We start from the raw sequence: 16,261 nt of genomic DNA, 5'->3' as shown, positions 1-16,261 counted from the left end.
CATGCTCCTGTACACCACGCGGAAGCAGCAAAAAGATAAAAACCTAGGCCAATTAGGTTTTTGGGGGGGGGGGGGGGGGGGGGGGGGCGCGGCGGTAGTGGGGGGCAGTGTGTGAGAAAGAGGGCCAAAAAGTGTCAGGAAATTACTCTTCAACCCACCCCACAATGGCGGTCAAAACTAGTCCAGGAGATCACGCTGGCCCTGAATTCCCTGAAGTACTGACTTTTTGTCAGGGGTAATCTCCATCCCAGCCAGAAACAGGACCAGCTCTCAATCAATGGATGAAGTGCTGTTTATTCTGCTTTCTTGATATGATGGTAAATTATTTAAAGGATAATAACTGCTGATACGAGTACTTTAATGTGTTAGGTTTGCATGAACAATGCACTAAGCTGAAAGCCAGTAGCAAATTACTGTAAAATCTGATATGCTGCTCTATTATTTCCATTGCAACACTGCTTTGAGAATCAGCAGCTTTACGGACTCTCCAGTTGAGATCAGCTAAAGATCAAGATGAAACCTGGAGTTTTCCTGGTTAGTGTTACACTGGGTGGTAGATTCAACCACTAACCGCCATGCTTCTGGTATTTCACGGACAGGCCATGACTGAAGGGAAAGAAGAGTTTACAATGAGCTTACCTACACCACACCCAGCCCACATTATAAAATATCTGCCTTCAGTTCAGCTGTAGGGTATGGAGTAAATTAAGTTAATACAGGTCGTGAGGCTGTGTTGCTTTCGCAATGCAGAATCAATATTCACTCTCACTACCAAGGGCTATAGTATCAATTATATAAACCCCCCTTCCAATATTGCTGCTACCATAGCTGGAAACCTAAGATGTACTGGCGTGGACAGAGTGGAAGGAACAAGCTTTCTCCCCTCCTCACCTGAAAGCATTAGTAGTGGGATGCAATTACACTGTCATAGTCACCTTCACTTGTTCTAAGTTATTGGTTGATGTTTATGTGCAAGCCTCTACTACAACTGTTTGCAGGATATTAATAACTTGCATTTATATAGCACCTTTAATGTAGGAAAATACACCATGGCACTTCACAGGAAACACGATTTAATGCCAAGCTACATAACGAAAGAAAAACTTGTATTGATATAGCGCCTTTCATGACCTCTGGAGTTCTTAATGCACTTCCCAGCTAATTAATTATTTTTGAAGTGTAGTCACTATTGCAGGAAGAAATGTAAAGTAGACCACACGGCCCATCAAGCCTGCTCCACCGTTCAATACAATCAAAGCTGATCTTGGGTTTCAACTCCATTTTCCTGCCTGCTCCCAATATCCCTCGATTCCCTGAGACACCAAAAATCTGTCTATCTTGGCCTTAAGTGTATTCAGCGATGAAGCACTCATCCCTCTGGGGTACAGAATTTCAAATATTCACAACCCTTTGAGTGAAGAAATTTCTCCTCATCTCAGTAGTAAATGATCAGCCCCTTACCCTGAGACTGTGCTCCCATGTTTTAGATTCCCCACCAATGGAAACAATCTCTCAGCATCTTCCTGTCAAGCCCCTTCGGAATGTTGTATGCTTCAATGAGATCCTTCTAAACTCCACAGAATATAGAGCCAATTTACTCAGCCTCTCATCAGAAGACAACCCCCCCCCTCATCCCAGGAACCAAGTCAGTGAACCTTTGCTGCACTGTATCCAATACATGCTTCCATAAATATGGAGGCCAAAACTGCACACAGTATTCCAGAAGTGGTTTCCCCAAAGCCCCGTACAATGTAGCAAGACTTGTTTGTTTCTGTACTTCAATCCCCTTGTAAACAAGGCCAAGAAGGTCTTGGTTTAACCACTCATCTGAAAGGTGGCTCCTCTGACAGTGGAGCATACCCTCAATACTGCACTGGATGGTCAGCCTTGATTTTTGTGCTCAGTTCTGGAGCAGGACTTGAACCTGGAACCTTCTTACTCAGAGATGAGTGTGCTCCCTAATACTGAGCTACAGCTGACATTGCAAAGGGGTATTTGGACAGACACCCGAAAGTTCATTCAAAAAGGAGCATTTTAAAAAGAGGAGAAAGGTTTATGGAAGGAATTCTAGATCTGATGGCCTTGGCAGCTGAAGGCATGACCACCAACAGTGGAGCGATGGAAACTGGGGATGTTCAAGAGGTCCGAATTAGAGGAGCAAGAATATCTTGGAGGTGGTTGTGGAGTTTGGGAGAGGCAAGGCCAAGCAGGAATTTGAAAACAAGAATGAAAACTTTAAAATTCAGGTGCAGCCGGACTCTGAACAAATGTAAGTTAGGGAATGATGGGTTGGAGGATTTAGGATACGTTAAGATACAGCGTGCATTTTTTTGTTTTGAGGTGTTTCAATCAAATCTCTGGGAATGTCCCACTCCCCAATTCCTGAAGGCAATAAAGCAACCTCCAGGAAACCTTGGGGCCAATCTTCTAGCAGATTGAATGGGACAATGAAGTGGGAGAGGCTGGGAAATTCATTTCCTGCATGATATATCACTTGGCATAATTAAACTACTCTCCCATGTGTCCCAATTTGCTAAAATCACCCAAAAAGCTCAGTGCACTGCAGCCATACCAGACTTCACACATCACCTAGCCTGTTTGCCAACAGCATATACATTATTGAGAGTCAGGGATAAGGTCTTCCGTCTTCAATGGTTGGGAAGCTCCAGATACTTAAGCTTTGCAGGTAGAAGTTATACATTAAGATCTTAGGGATACCTGGTTTGCAGGGCACAGTTGACCAGTCACTGGAGAGTCTTTAAGTCCTCAAATGGGCTTTTATCATACGTTAATTGTATTCCACAGAGACCCTGCCAACAATCTGTTGCTGTATTGTCATCTTGCAACCTCTACAGTACAGAATCATATGGCCAAATGATTTTAGAGAGTTTATTTTGCACATCTGATGGGGCTTAAGAAGGATATTTGTGTAAGTACTAATGTTCCTCTGAAGCATTTATCTCACCACCCTGCCTCCACTCCAATGATCAAATAGCACAAATATATAACTTTGGGAAGTCACAGACATTAATTCAACCCCGCAAGATACAGGATGGCAAGGCACCAATGTAGTCCTATTCCTTACAGGACTCAGCTCCTCAATGAAGTACATTAATTATGAAATCTATGTGTACTTCAGTGCCTGTAATGTGGGAATGGTATGTTGGTTTGTAGTTTTAATAAATTTTAATTCAACATTACCCTTATTTTAATATCCCCTCAACCAATTCCTTGTTACCTGCTGAACTTGTCTATTTTTGTTACTACATGATAGTTACATATTTTAACCTGATTATGTAATCTGTAAATGAATGTTCTGATGCAAATCACACTGCAACTCATCCCTCAGGCTACAAATGGGTTTTTTTTGGATGAAATACTATTATCGTTCCTATCTTACTCAGGAGCTCCAATGCCGGGCTGTTGTGCTACTCCAGTAAAATACTCTACTGTCTGCCCCCTTTCAATGGTTAAAAAGCATCTATGAAGGAAACAAGAATTACCATCACAGGAGGTGGGGGTAAGCTTCTACACACTTAAATTACAGGGTGGAGCCTATATTTTTGTCCTGCCACACAACATACAACTAACTACTACTTTAGACGTCACTTTCATAACTTATATAACTTCCACATTTCGTAACTTGTCTCGTTTTTTTTGTATAGTATTTCCAGTTTGTTCCTTTGTTTCCCCCAATACCACCCCTCCCCACCCCCCACAAAGCCAATTTCTTCTTCATACCACCACATTTTACCATAGTTAGGATTAAAAACAGCCAATACTTTTTTTTTGTGGAGGGAGAGAGGTGACCAGCCTGAAATGTTAACTCTTTTGTCTCTCTCCACAGACGTTGCCTGGCCCACTGAAAGTTTCCACCTTTATTTGGTAAGGGATTTTGATTTCCAGCTGAGAATGCATGCAGAGCAAGGTGACTTTTTGAGGAGGACAGCGTCAATGGAATTTATTGAACACTCCCGTCTTTCTGAAATATAATTCCTCAGCCTCTCCTCAATATCCTGACCATTTGTCAAGCTTGGGTATTCAAGTGATAACTGTTGTTCAACCAAAGGGTGTTTACAGCTGGTCCTGTACTCACCCAGTGTTCATAAATATGCAAAACAAAAACAGAAACAGAAATACCTGGAAAAACTCAGCAGGTCTGGCAGCATTGGCAGAGAAGAGCACAGTTGACGTTTCGAGTCCTCATGACTCTTCAACAGAACTGAGGACTCGAAACATCAACTGTGCTCTTCTCCGCCGATGCTGCCAGACCTACTGAGTTTTTCCAGGTATTTCTGTTTCTGTTTTTGTTTTGGATTTCCAGCATCCGCAGTTCTTTGCTTTTATTCATAAATATGCACTATGAAGCAAATCATCTAAAAGCAATCAGCCCAGGCCTCAATGCGCATTGAAAATAAAAATAGTGTACTGTTTAGCTAAAAATCAGTAACTTACACATTAAAGCAAAACCTAACTGCTTCACTAAGAAACAAGGCAGACAGCACTCGTACACACAGCAGAGGTCTGAATGTGAATACAAACCAAATACAGTCCTCAGTCATGGTGAACACAAACAGTATCTGAAACGTCCCAAGTTGCATCGGTGGCAGAAACTTTCTCAAAAAGGATTTCACAAAAACAGTGGATGGCCAGCAAGAGAGGGAGATAAAGCTGTGAAAGAGAGTAAGTTAGGCTTAAGTCAGGGTCAGGAGGGGGTCTCTGAGGTAGTTTCCGAATGCAGTGAGGGAGCGGCAAGGGAGTACGAGGCAGAGTGCCACAAAGAACAAGGTCATGGTGAAGAGGGTAGACAGATCAGAGAGTGTGGCAAGGCCACGGATCGATTTGAGAGAGGACACCAACATTATTAAAGTTGGTGCAAAGGGAGCTTGGTGCAATTGGGAAGATGGGAATGCAGGAGGTTTTGGGCAAGATTCTGAGCTGTGGCCTTTGGAATGAGTTGTACCTTGTAGAGTGCCAAAGCTATCAGTCATTGAGTCTTGGGGTAATTAAGGCCTGGAAGGGTTAAAGAGCATCTGCACCAGAAACATCATTAAAGATTGCACTGAGTATAGAAAGAGGTCTAAAAGTGTGATAGATATAATAGATTTTATTGTAATTCATCCCAACCATAAAACTTATAGAAATAGCTTCCCTCCTCCAATTCACCATGAATGGCTAATGGTGGATGAATGAAAGAGGTAACGATGCTATTGCTCATTAAGTACAATGGCATCACAGTCAGAGCACAATGGATACTGGACAAAATCTGGCTCTCTGAAAATCTAAATGCAAGATCCTGTGCATGTGAATCTTGCAGATCAGGAATGATTTCTAATCTGTGCCGAGTTGCCTGAATTCAGCTGAAAAGATTGATAAGCTGGAGTATTACAACTGCCCTCAGTGTCCTGGGGTTGGAAAGCAAAAATTTTAAAAACAAAATTAATTGGCATAACACAATGCATCTGAATAATGACTGCCTGTTCAGAGTAATGGTGTCCATAGAACTACATCCCAGCAAGAAGGAATATCTTTTACAAGGCAGAAGGAGGCCATTTTCCCCATCATGCCAGGCCAGCTCTTTGAAAGAGAAGTGGCACTTATCCTCACAGACCCCATTTTTTTCCCCTCAATAACCCTGCAAGTTCCTCATTCTGAAGTACCTGTGCAACTCCCTTTTCAAATCATTTATGAAATCAACTCTCGCCACCTTTTCAGGTGGAGCATTCCAACTCCTGGCAACTCTTCAAGTGAAAAAATAATTCTCTTCTAATTGGAGGAGGGGAGTCATTTCTATAAGTTCTATGGTTGAGATGAATTCCTATAAAATCCAGCACATGTATCACATTTCATGCCTATTTTTACACCTAGTGTAATGTTTAATGATATTTCTGGTTGCCCCTGTGCATTCTGATCGAAGAAGTAGCAAGCATGGGAGAGACAGAATCTGAGGAGCTGCTCCTCCAATCACAGATTCTGTCTCTCCCATGCTCGCTGCTCCAGCTCCTCCAGTAACAGGTTCCCTCCCTCTCACTCTTCCTGCTCCTCCAGAGACAGAATTTATGCTCAGAGGAGCAGCTAGGGCTGGAAGGAGGCTGGGTGGGATCCACGATTGGAGTTTGAGGGCCAGTTATTCTGGCTGATCCCGCTGCCGCCACGCAGGATACTGTCAGCGGCGCTGTAACCAACTGCATCAATAAGTTGCTGGATGACCAGAGGAGAGAAGGCGGCTGGAAACCAAGTAACAAGGCATGGAGTATAGATAAGTTCAAGTTATGTTTTCGCAATTTCACATTTAATCCATCCAATTTGTTCCACTTCTCAAACGACCTTGGTTCCTATCAACTACACTTTGGATTTAATGCGCCAGTTGACCTTCTATGCAAGTTGCACACATGGTGTCAAGGCCCAGTGCAGAATGCAGGTCCAGCATTTAGATGTGTGGGAATCATTGGGCTAAAGAGACATGAGAGGAGACAGATATGAGGAGCAGAGAGGAAGTGGGAGATGGGAGGGGGAGAATGGGGGGAAGGTAGATGAGGACAGAGATGGGGGTGCTGAGGGGCGCGGAGAAGAAGAGGCAAGGGTGAGATGATGGGAGAGGGATGGCAATGGGAAGAAGCAGAACAAAGGCAGAAAAACTCTCTCAGTTGAGGGAGGGCAAGGGGAGGTTTGCACCATCTTTCAGCAGGGACCAAGTGAGACTATGGTATATTCCATCAGCAGCCGACCTTACCCATCCCTTGTTTTCCAATTTTGTTCATGGTGGGGATGCATAGGAAGTGAACCTCCAGCCTCCAGTGCACTGGGCCTATATTTTCACCTTGGGAATGGAATTTTGCTGCCCCAGCCTGGAGCAGACAAAGCTTGTCGGGGGAAAACTAGGATTGTTGAGTCATCACCTAATCAAAGGTAGTAAGCTGGGGTTAGATGGGAAGATAAGCTAACCCCATACCATCAACAGCTGAATAACTCCAAAAACTTATTCCCCCTCTCCTCCTCCCCTTCACCATCCAGTCAGGGGAGCAACATCCCAAAACCAGAATATCTGGCCATGATCAATTTTCTGCTTGTGGGAGCTTGCTGTGCAGAAATTGGCATCACCTATAAAGGAGTTAGTAAATGAAAATGAAAAAGGAGCCCCTGAAAATGTAAAGCAGCCCCAGACATCAAAGAGTAGCTCTCGAGAGAGTTAAGATAAGCAGCTTTTTCCCCCCCTCAAAAAACAGCCCTTTAAAGTAAACAAATTATCAGAGTCCTGCTTCACACTTCTCTTTTGGAAGATTAGGGGAGAGAATTAGCAGCAAAAAATTTCAAGTTAACTTTTTCCCTTGACCAAGTTTCCCTGCCATAATCTCATCTAACCAAAACATTAGCGGGGAGGGCAGAAATTAAATTACCCAAGTTAAACTGAAAGTCTGGATCAACGAGTTTCACTACAGTAGTTGTGCCATTCTCGCACAAAAATAAAGATTTTTAATTTTACCTCTGATGCAAGTAAATTTACATTGTCCTCCACTAACTAATTCAGCCAGCATCAAGCATTCACCAAACCATGGTTCAGAGCATCAGAGTTCTGCCAAGCCAACTTGCTTCCTCGAGTGTAGGAGAAACAGTTACTGGTCAATGTCCAGCCTTCCCAGTTTGCTATTATTCCTAATTGCCCTCTCAATGCCCTGCCACGTTCTTAATTGTCTTGCTCCCTCAATTCTTTGCCTCATCTGCTGTTAAACCTGGAAATTTAGAAGTTATGCTTTCGTGGTAATATATGGAAGGGTGTGAAGGTGCAGTATTTACCAATCTAATACATCAGAAAAAGTTAAGGCTTATCCGATCAAGTGCAAATGAATTTTTTTAAGAGCAATTAAATTAAAGTCTTAATTACAGATAATCTGCATCTCTGGCACTAAAAAGTAACTTTACAAGTTTGGAATCTCATTCCTTCAGATTTTAATTATTATTGGAGATTTGGATTTTTCTTCATTCTTTTATCTCTCTTAATCCAAACTTTCTTTCTCTCTCTTTATAGAACTTCCTGTATCTGATCACACACTTAAATATTATAATTTAACGCCTCCAGGTTTAGATTCTGCCCAGATTAGTAACAACTCTTCAATCCAATTGGTTAAACAAACAATTGTTTACCCGTTCACACAGGTCCCAGATTCTCTGTACAGGGTGCCATAGTGAAATAGATCTCTAATAATGCCCAGAGAATGTCTGTGGGCAAAAGTAAATGACATGAATGGTTGGTGCTATTTGATCACCACTAACTGCAAAATCCAGGCCAATATTTCATCAACTATCTTCATTGTCCTGCTACTCCTACAGTTCTACTCAGGTTAACAAGGCTAGACTGCATAAGTTTATATCCTTCTCATCTTCAGTGGGCAGCACTCCTCACCTCTGCAGTTTGTGGGTTCAAATCCCACTTCAGAGACTTGAGCAAATAAAAAGCCCGGGCAGACGCTCCACTGCACTATAGAGGGAGTGCTGCACTGTTGAAGGTGCCAACTTTTGGATGAGATGTTAAACCAAAGCCCTGTTTGCTTTTTCAGGTGGGTGTAAAAGACCCCATGCATTCGAAGAGCAGGGTGGCCCACCCAGTGACCTGGCCAATAATTATCCTTCCAGAAACATCACAAAAACACAGATTAACTGGTCATTATTCTCAGAAGTGTTTGTGAGAACTTGCAGAAACTGTGTTTTGCACATTATAACAGTGCTTCAAAAAGTGTTTCACTGCAAAGTGCTTCTGGACATCCTGAGATTGTTAAGGTTTCTTCAGAAATATAAATCTCTTATTTTTTTCAATGCAACTCCATTACCAGCCAGGAAACCAATCAGAGTGAAACAATAATTGAAGATTTTACAGAGATTAGCTTTGTGGCAGCAGTATTGTCTCCCACAATGACCTTGCTCCATATAATTTTCCCCGTTCCCCAGCATTTCAGATACATCACATCCATAATGAAATAATATTGCATCACCCAGGACAAGAGACCCAGACCTTGGAGTCCTGGGGGGAGGGTGGAGGCGGGTGGTGAAAACATGTTGGACACTGGATCCTGGAGACACGGATCCTTAGGGCAGGGGAAGAGACACCTGGATCATTGTGGGGGGGCACTCAGATCCTGAGTGGGGGGGGGGGTCACCCAGAACCTGAGCTGGGGGGTCACCCGGATCCGGAGTGGGGGGGGGTCACCCGGATCCGGAGTGGGGGGGGTCACCCGGATCCGGAGTGGGGGGGGGGTCACCCGGATCCGGAGTGGGGGGGGTCACCCGGATCCGGAGTGGGGGGGGTCACCCGGATCCGGAGTGGGGGGGGGGGTGTCACCCGGATCCGGAGTTGCGGGTGGGGGGGGGGGGGGGGTCACCCGGATCCGGAGTTGCGGGTGGGGGGGGTCACCCGGATCCGGAGTTGCGGGGGGGGGGGGGGTCACCCGGATCCGGAGTTGCGGGGGGGGTCACCCGGATCCGGAATTGCGGGGGGGGGGTCACCCGGATCCGGAGTTGCGGGGGGGGGGTCACCCGGATCCGGAGTTGCGGGGGGGGGGCTCACCCGGATCCGGAGTTGCGGGGGGGGGGGGGGGGGGGTCACCCGGATCCGGAGTTGCGGGGGGGGGGGGGGGGGGGGGGGGGGGGGGGTCACCCGCATCCGGAGTTGCGGGGGGAGGGTCACCCGGATCCGGAGTTGCGGGGGGAGGGTCACCCGGATCCGGAGTTGCCCGGGGGGGGGGGGGGGTGTCACCCGGATCCGGAGTTGCGGGGGGAGTGGGGGGGGGGGTCACCCGGATCCGGAGTTGCTGGGGGGGGGGGGGGGGGGGGGGGGGGGCGCACCTGGATCCTGAGTTGCGGGGGAGGGCCGCCAGATCTGGAATTGGGGGAGCCGGAGAAAGGGCAGCCGGATCCTGAGTTGGGGGGGGAGGACAGCTGGATCCTGAGTTGGGGGGGGGGGGGGGGGAGGGCAGCCGGATCCTGAGTTGGGGGGGGGGGGGGGGCAGCCGGATCCTGAGTTGGGGGCGGGGGGAGGACAGCTGGATCCTGAGTTGGGGGGGGGGGGGGGGGGGAGGGCAGCCGGATCCTGAGTTGGGGGGGGGGGAGGGCAGCCGGATCCTGAGTTGGGGGGGGCGAGGGCAGCCGGATCCTGAGTTGGGGGGGAGGGGAGGGGGGGGGCGGGGCGAGGGCAGCCGGATCTGAGTTGGGGGGTGGGGGGGGGGGGGGGGGGGCAGCGGATCCTGGTTTGGGGGGGGGGTGGGAGGGCAGCCGGATCCTGAGTTGGGGGGGGGGGGGGGGGAGGGCAGCCGGATCCTGAGTTGGTGGGGGGAGGACAGCCGGATCCTGAGTTGGTGGGGGGAGGACAGCCGGATCCTGAGTTGGTGGGGGGAGGACAGCCGGATCCTGAGTTGGGGTGGGGGGGAGAGGACAGCTGGATCCTGAGTTGGGGGGGAAGGACAGCTGGATCCTGAGTTGGTGGGGGGAGGACAGCTGGATCCTGAGTTGGTGGGGGGAGGACAGCTGGATCCTGAGTTGGTGGGGGGGGGAAGGACAGCTGGATCCTGAGTTGGGGGGGGGGAAGGACAGCTGGATCCTGAGTTGGGGGGAAGGACAGCTGGATCCTGAGTTGGGGGGAAGGACAGCCGGATTCTGGGGGACACCCGGATCACGGGGCTGGGGGTGAAGGGGACACCCGGATCACAGGCGTGAGGGGGGCACCCGGATCACGGGGCTGGGGGGCGTGAGGGGGGCACGAGGGAGGCACCCGGATCACGGGGGCTGAGGGGGCGTGAGGGGGGCACCCGGATCACCCGCGGGCCGGGGCCTTGTTTTGATGCCGGTCGAAGCCTCACCGTCCGTCTCCAGCAGCTTTTGCGGCGGGTTCTCGATCAGATTCTTCAAAACCACCGGGAAGGCGGATAGAACCGGGGACTCCCCCTCCGGCTCTGGGACCTGCGGACTCTTCCGGTGCATTTTTAAAAAAAATAAATTAAATCAATTTAATGCTGATTTAATAAAAACTCCACAACAAGCCCGAAGCTGTCACGCTGTCGAACAGCCGAAATTTCACCTCAGAGTTCGGAACCTGCCTCATTTCATATTCATGATCGACAATCAACATGCAGGGACAACACGTGTTCTGATTGGTCTCCCGGGGATTCATTAACATAATTAATTGCCGCCTATTATCATAATATATTCGAACGACGCTCCCGTCTCATAATATACATGTCTCCGCCAGGCTTTCGGTTGGTGCGAAAGGAGAGAGGGTTCGTCCGATTTTTTTTTTTTTTCTTTTAAATTCTAGTTTGTCGGTTTAAATTCACTGACGGTCCCAGGGGGATTTCTTTTCGTTTGTCAGAGGGTTGTGTTTGTGAGCCCGGCGGCTGTTATATAAGGCGCTCATTAGCATACCTAAGTCAAACCGCCGCTCTCCGCCGCCAGTGCGCAGGCGCGGGCAGGTGGACGGTCACGTGGCAGGAGGCCGGCGCGGCTGACGTCAGGCGGCAGGACACGTGCAGCCGCAGCATGTGGTTGACCTACATTGGCAGAGTGGGCGCTTGTTGCAATTGCTGCATTGCTGCAGACTGTCCAAATTTCCCCTTGAAGGGGCGGTTATTTGTAGGGCAGAGGGGAGGGGAAAGTAGGGAGGAATTGCAAAGCTCCTTTACAATCATAGAACTGAGTTCATTTGGACTGTCCCGGTAGACCGATCATGCCAGCCTGTTCCTGCCCCACAGAACTCATTTCTCGTTATCTTGACTCCCTTCTCTCTCCCCTTGTCCAGTCCCTTCCCACCTACATCCGTGATTCCTCTGACACCTTACGTCACATCAACAATTTCCAATTCCCTGGCTCCAACCGCTTCCTCTTCACCATGGACGTCCAATCCCTCTACACCTCCATCCCCCACCAGGATGGTCTGAGGGTTCTCCGCTTCTTCCTCGAACAGAGGCCCGAACAATCCCCATCCACCACTACTCTCCTCCGTCTGGCTGAACTTGTTCTCACGCTGAACAATTTCTCCTTCAACTCCTTTCACTTCCTCCAAATAAAAGGTGTGGCTATGGGTACCCACATGGGCCCCAGCTATGCCTGTCTCTTTATGGGGTATGTGGAACATTCCTTGTTCCAGTCCTACTCCGGCCCCATTCCACAACTCTTTCTCCGGTACATCGATGATTACTTCGGTGCTGCTTCATGCTCTCGTCGGGACCTGGAAAAATTGATTAATTTTGCTTCCAATCTCCACCCCTCTATCATTTTCACATGGTCCATCACTGACACTTCCCTTCCCTTCCTTGACCTCTCTGTCTCAATTTCTGGTGATAGACTGTCCACCAATATCCATTACAAGCCTACCGAATCCCACAGCTACCTCGACTACAGCTCTTCACACCCCGCTTCCTGTAAGGATTCCATCCCATTCTCTCAGTTCCTTCGCCTCCGTCGCATCTGTTCTGATGATGCTACCTTCAAAAACAGTTCCTCTGACATGTCCCCCTTCTTCTTTAACCGAGGTTTTCCACCCACGGTGGTTGACAGGGCCCTTAACCGTGTCCGGCCCATCTCCCGCGCATCCGCTCTCACGCTTTCTCCTCCCTCCCAGAAACATGATAGGGTCCCCCTTGTCCTCACTTATCACCCCACCAGCCTCCGCATTCAAAGGATCATCCTCCGCCATTTCCGCCAACTCCAGCATGATGCCACCACCAAACACATCTTCCCTTCACATCCCCTGGCAGCATTCCGTAGGGATCGTTCCCTCCATGACACCCTGGTCCACTCCTCCATCACCCCCTACACCTCAACCCCCTCCTACGGCACCTCCCCATGAGAATGCAGAAGGTACAACTCCTGCCCCTTCACTTCCTCTCACCGTCCAAGGGCCCAAACACTCCTTTCAAGTGAAGCAGCATTTCACTTGCATTTCCCCCAACTTAGTCTACTGCATTCGTTGCTCCCAATGCAGTTTTCCCCACATTGGAGAGATCAAACGCAGACTGGGTGACCGCTTTGCAGAACACCTTCAGTCTGTCCACAAACATTACCCAGACCTCCCTGTTGTTTGCCATTTTAACACGCTACCCTGCTCTCTTGCCCACATGTCTGTCCTTGGCTTGCTGCATTGTTCCAGTGAAGCTCAACGCAAACTGGAGGAACAGCACCTCATCTTCCGACTAGGCACTTTACAGCCTTCCGGACTGAATATTGAATTCAACAATTTTAGATCTTGAGCTCCCTCCCCCATCCCCACCCCCTTTCTGTTTCTTCCCCCTCCTTTTTGTTTTTTCCAATAATTTATATAGATTTTTCTTTTCCCACCTATTTCCATTATTTTTAAATGTATTCCACCCATTGTTTATTTCACCCCATCCACACTACCTTGCTTGTCCTGCTCTCCACTCTTAATTAGCACATTCCTTTAGATGATATCACCTCCTTCAGTACCTCTTTGTTCTTTTGTCTGTGACATCTTTTGGTTATCTGCTCCTATCACTGCTTGCTTGTCCCAACAACACCCCCTCCCCCTTCTCCACCCCCCCCACCCTTAAACCAGCTTATATTTCACCCCTTTCCTATTTTTACTTAGTTCTGTTGAAGGGTCATGAGGACTCGAAACGTCAACTTTGCTCTTCTCCGCCGATGCTGCCAGACCTGCTGAGTTTTTCCAGCTATTTCTGTTTTTGTTTCAGTTCATTTGGAATTTTTTGTTATTATTCTTCCATGGGATGTGGGTGTCGCTGGCAAGGCCCAGCATTTGTTGCCCATCCCTAATTGCCCTTGGACTGAATGGTTTGCTCAGCCATTTCAGAGGGCAGTTAAGAGTCGATACTGTGCCTGACACGTTTCCCATACTGCTGACCGCACCCCTTCCCCACCCTCCGGAACCATGACAGGGTTCCCCCTGTCCTCACTTTCCATCCCACCATAAGACCATAAGACGTAGGAGCAGAAGTAGGCCATTCAGCCCATTGAGTCTGCTCTGCCATTCAATGAGATCATGGCTAAACTGATAATCATCAACTCCATTTTCCTGCCTTCTCCCCGTTACCCTTGATCCCTTACTGGTTAAAAATCTATCTCAGCCTTGAATATAGTTAATAAGCCAACCTCTACAGCCCTCTCCCAGTAAAGAATTTCACAGATTCACTACCCTCTGAGAAGAAATTCCTACTCATCTTTCTTAAATTGGCGACCCTTTATGCTGACATTGTGCCCTCTGGTCCTAGACTCTCCCACAAGAGGAAACAACCTCTCAGCATCTACCCTGTCAAGCCCCCTAAGAATCTTACATGTTTCAATAAGGTTGTCTCTCATTCTTCTAAACCACAATGAGTACAGGCCGAACCTACTCAATCTCTCCTCATAAGAAAATCCCTCTGGGGTCAACCTAGTGAACCTTCTGTGGACCCTACAATGCCAGTATATCTTCCATTAGATAATGGGACCAAAACTGTTCACAGTATTCTAGGTGTGGTCTAACTAGTGCCTTATATAGTATTACCAAGACTTCCCTATTTTTATACTCCATTCCCTTTGAAATAAAGGCCAGCATTCTATTTGCCTCCCCTATTACCTGCTGAACTTGTATGCTAGTTTTTTGTGATTCATGCACAAGGACCCCCAAATCCCTCCGTGCTGCAGCTTTCTGCAGCCTTTCTCCATTTAAATATTCAGCTCCTCTATTCTTCCTGCCAAAGTGCAAAACCTCACATTTTTCCACATTATATTCCATCTGCCAAGTTTTATGCCCAATCACTTAACCTGTCTATATCCCTTTGTAGACTCTTTGTCATCCTCACCACTTACCTTCTGAACTATTTTTGTGTTATCTGCGAACTTGGCGATAGTACATTCACTTCCCTCATCCAAGTCATTAATATATATTGTAAATAATTATGGCCCCAGCACTGATTCTTATGGCACTCCACTAATTACAGGTTGACATCCTGAAAATACCCCCCTTATCCCAACTCTGTCTTCTCAGTTAGCCAATGCTCTACCTGCACTAATTTACTACCCCCAACACCATGGGCTCCTATTTTATTAAGTAGCGGTGACTTATTGAACACCTTTTGGAAATTCAAATATATTACATCTACTGGTTCTCTTTTATCTATCCTGCTTGTTACCTCCTCAAAGAATTCTAGTAAATTTGTCAGGCATGATTTCCCCTTCATGAAGCCATGCTGACTCTGCTTGATTATAGAATGCATTTCTAAATGCTCTGCTATTACATCCTTTATAATAGATGCTAACATTTTCTCAATGATGGATGTTAAGCTAATTGGCCTATAGTTACCTGTTTTTTGTCTCCCTCCCTTTTAAAATAAGAGTGTTACGATGGCATTTTTCCAATCCTCTGGGACTTTTCCAGAATCTAAGGATTCTTGGAAGATTACTACCAGTGCATCCACTATCTCTGTAGTTACTTCCTTTAATATCCTAGGATACAACCCATTAGGTCCAGGGGACTTATCGGCCTTTAGTCCCATTAGTTTCCCCAGTACGCTTTCTCTAGCTTTAGTTATTGTATTTATTTCCTCCTCCTTTTTTGCCCCTTGATTATTTAATATTTTTGGAATACTATTCGTGTCTTCTACCATGAATGCTGATGCAAAGCATTTGTTCAACTCCTCTGCCATTTCCTGGTTCCCCATTATCATTTCCTTCGCCTCAATCTTTAAGGGGCCTATGTTCACTTTGGCCTCTCTCTTCCTTTTTATATATTTAAAGAAGCTCTTACTGTCTTTTTTTAAAATTTTTCTTGGACTGTGGCTTTAAAGTGGACTGTGGTTTTAAAAACTACCGTGGCTGAAGTTGAAAGACATGTTCGCTGGAACAGAATGAGGAATATCTACAATGTTGCTATCCTGGAACATAGAGTGCCATAAGAGAACAGGATGGCGCTGGAAAGGAGTTCTGGATTAAAGGGAATTTTAATTGGTTCCTAACCAGGGTTTTGTGTGGTAACATTGCAGGCAGAACAACTCCTAGCCTGCTAAGAGGGAAGACCTGAAACCCCTCTCTATTGTGTTTGTAAGATTGCAGCAATTCTGCCATAATAGCTAGCTGGCAATCCCTCATATCTCTTTAACCTGCTTTCTCTGAAAACCCCTGTCAAGAGGAAAAGGGGAAAAAATCACCAGTAGAGATATTGAAAAGGAAATTTTTCAACTAGTGAACCACAGACTGAAAGTGCTGGGAGACCACCTCGTGTCATCAATAACAAACTGCAAGGAATTTGGAAGGCTTCAATTAA

At 47.1% G+C, this 16,261-nt stretch overlaps 1 protein-coding gene across 1 annotated transcript in view; it reads right to left on the bottom strand.

The window, feature by feature from the left end:
- The window catches only part of LOC121271795 (thyrotroph embryonic factor-like), a 28,490-nt gene extending 17,314 nt beyond the window's left edge, over positions 1 to 11,176 (bottom strand). The window contains exon 1 of the mRNA XM_041178077.1: positions 10,848 to 11,176. Within this exon, the coding sequence (XP_041034011.1) occupies positions 10,848 to 10,968 (121 nt within the window). The 5' untranslated portion in view covers positions 10,969 to 11,176. The remainder of the gene's footprint in view (positions 1 to 10,847) is intronic.
- Between the last annotated feature and the right edge of the window lie 5,085 nt (positions 11,177 to 16,261).

This window comes from Carcharodon carcharias, chromosome 31 (genome assembly GCF_017639515.1).
Source record: "Carcharodon carcharias isolate sCarCar2 chromosome 31, sCarCar2.pri, whole genome shotgun sequence".
In the NCBI taxonomy this organism is placed as follows: domain Eukaryota; kingdom Metazoa; phylum Chordata; class Chondrichthyes; order Lamniformes; family Lamnidae; genus Carcharodon; species Carcharodon carcharias.
This window is presented reverse-complemented; position numbering and strand designations above follow the sequence as displayed.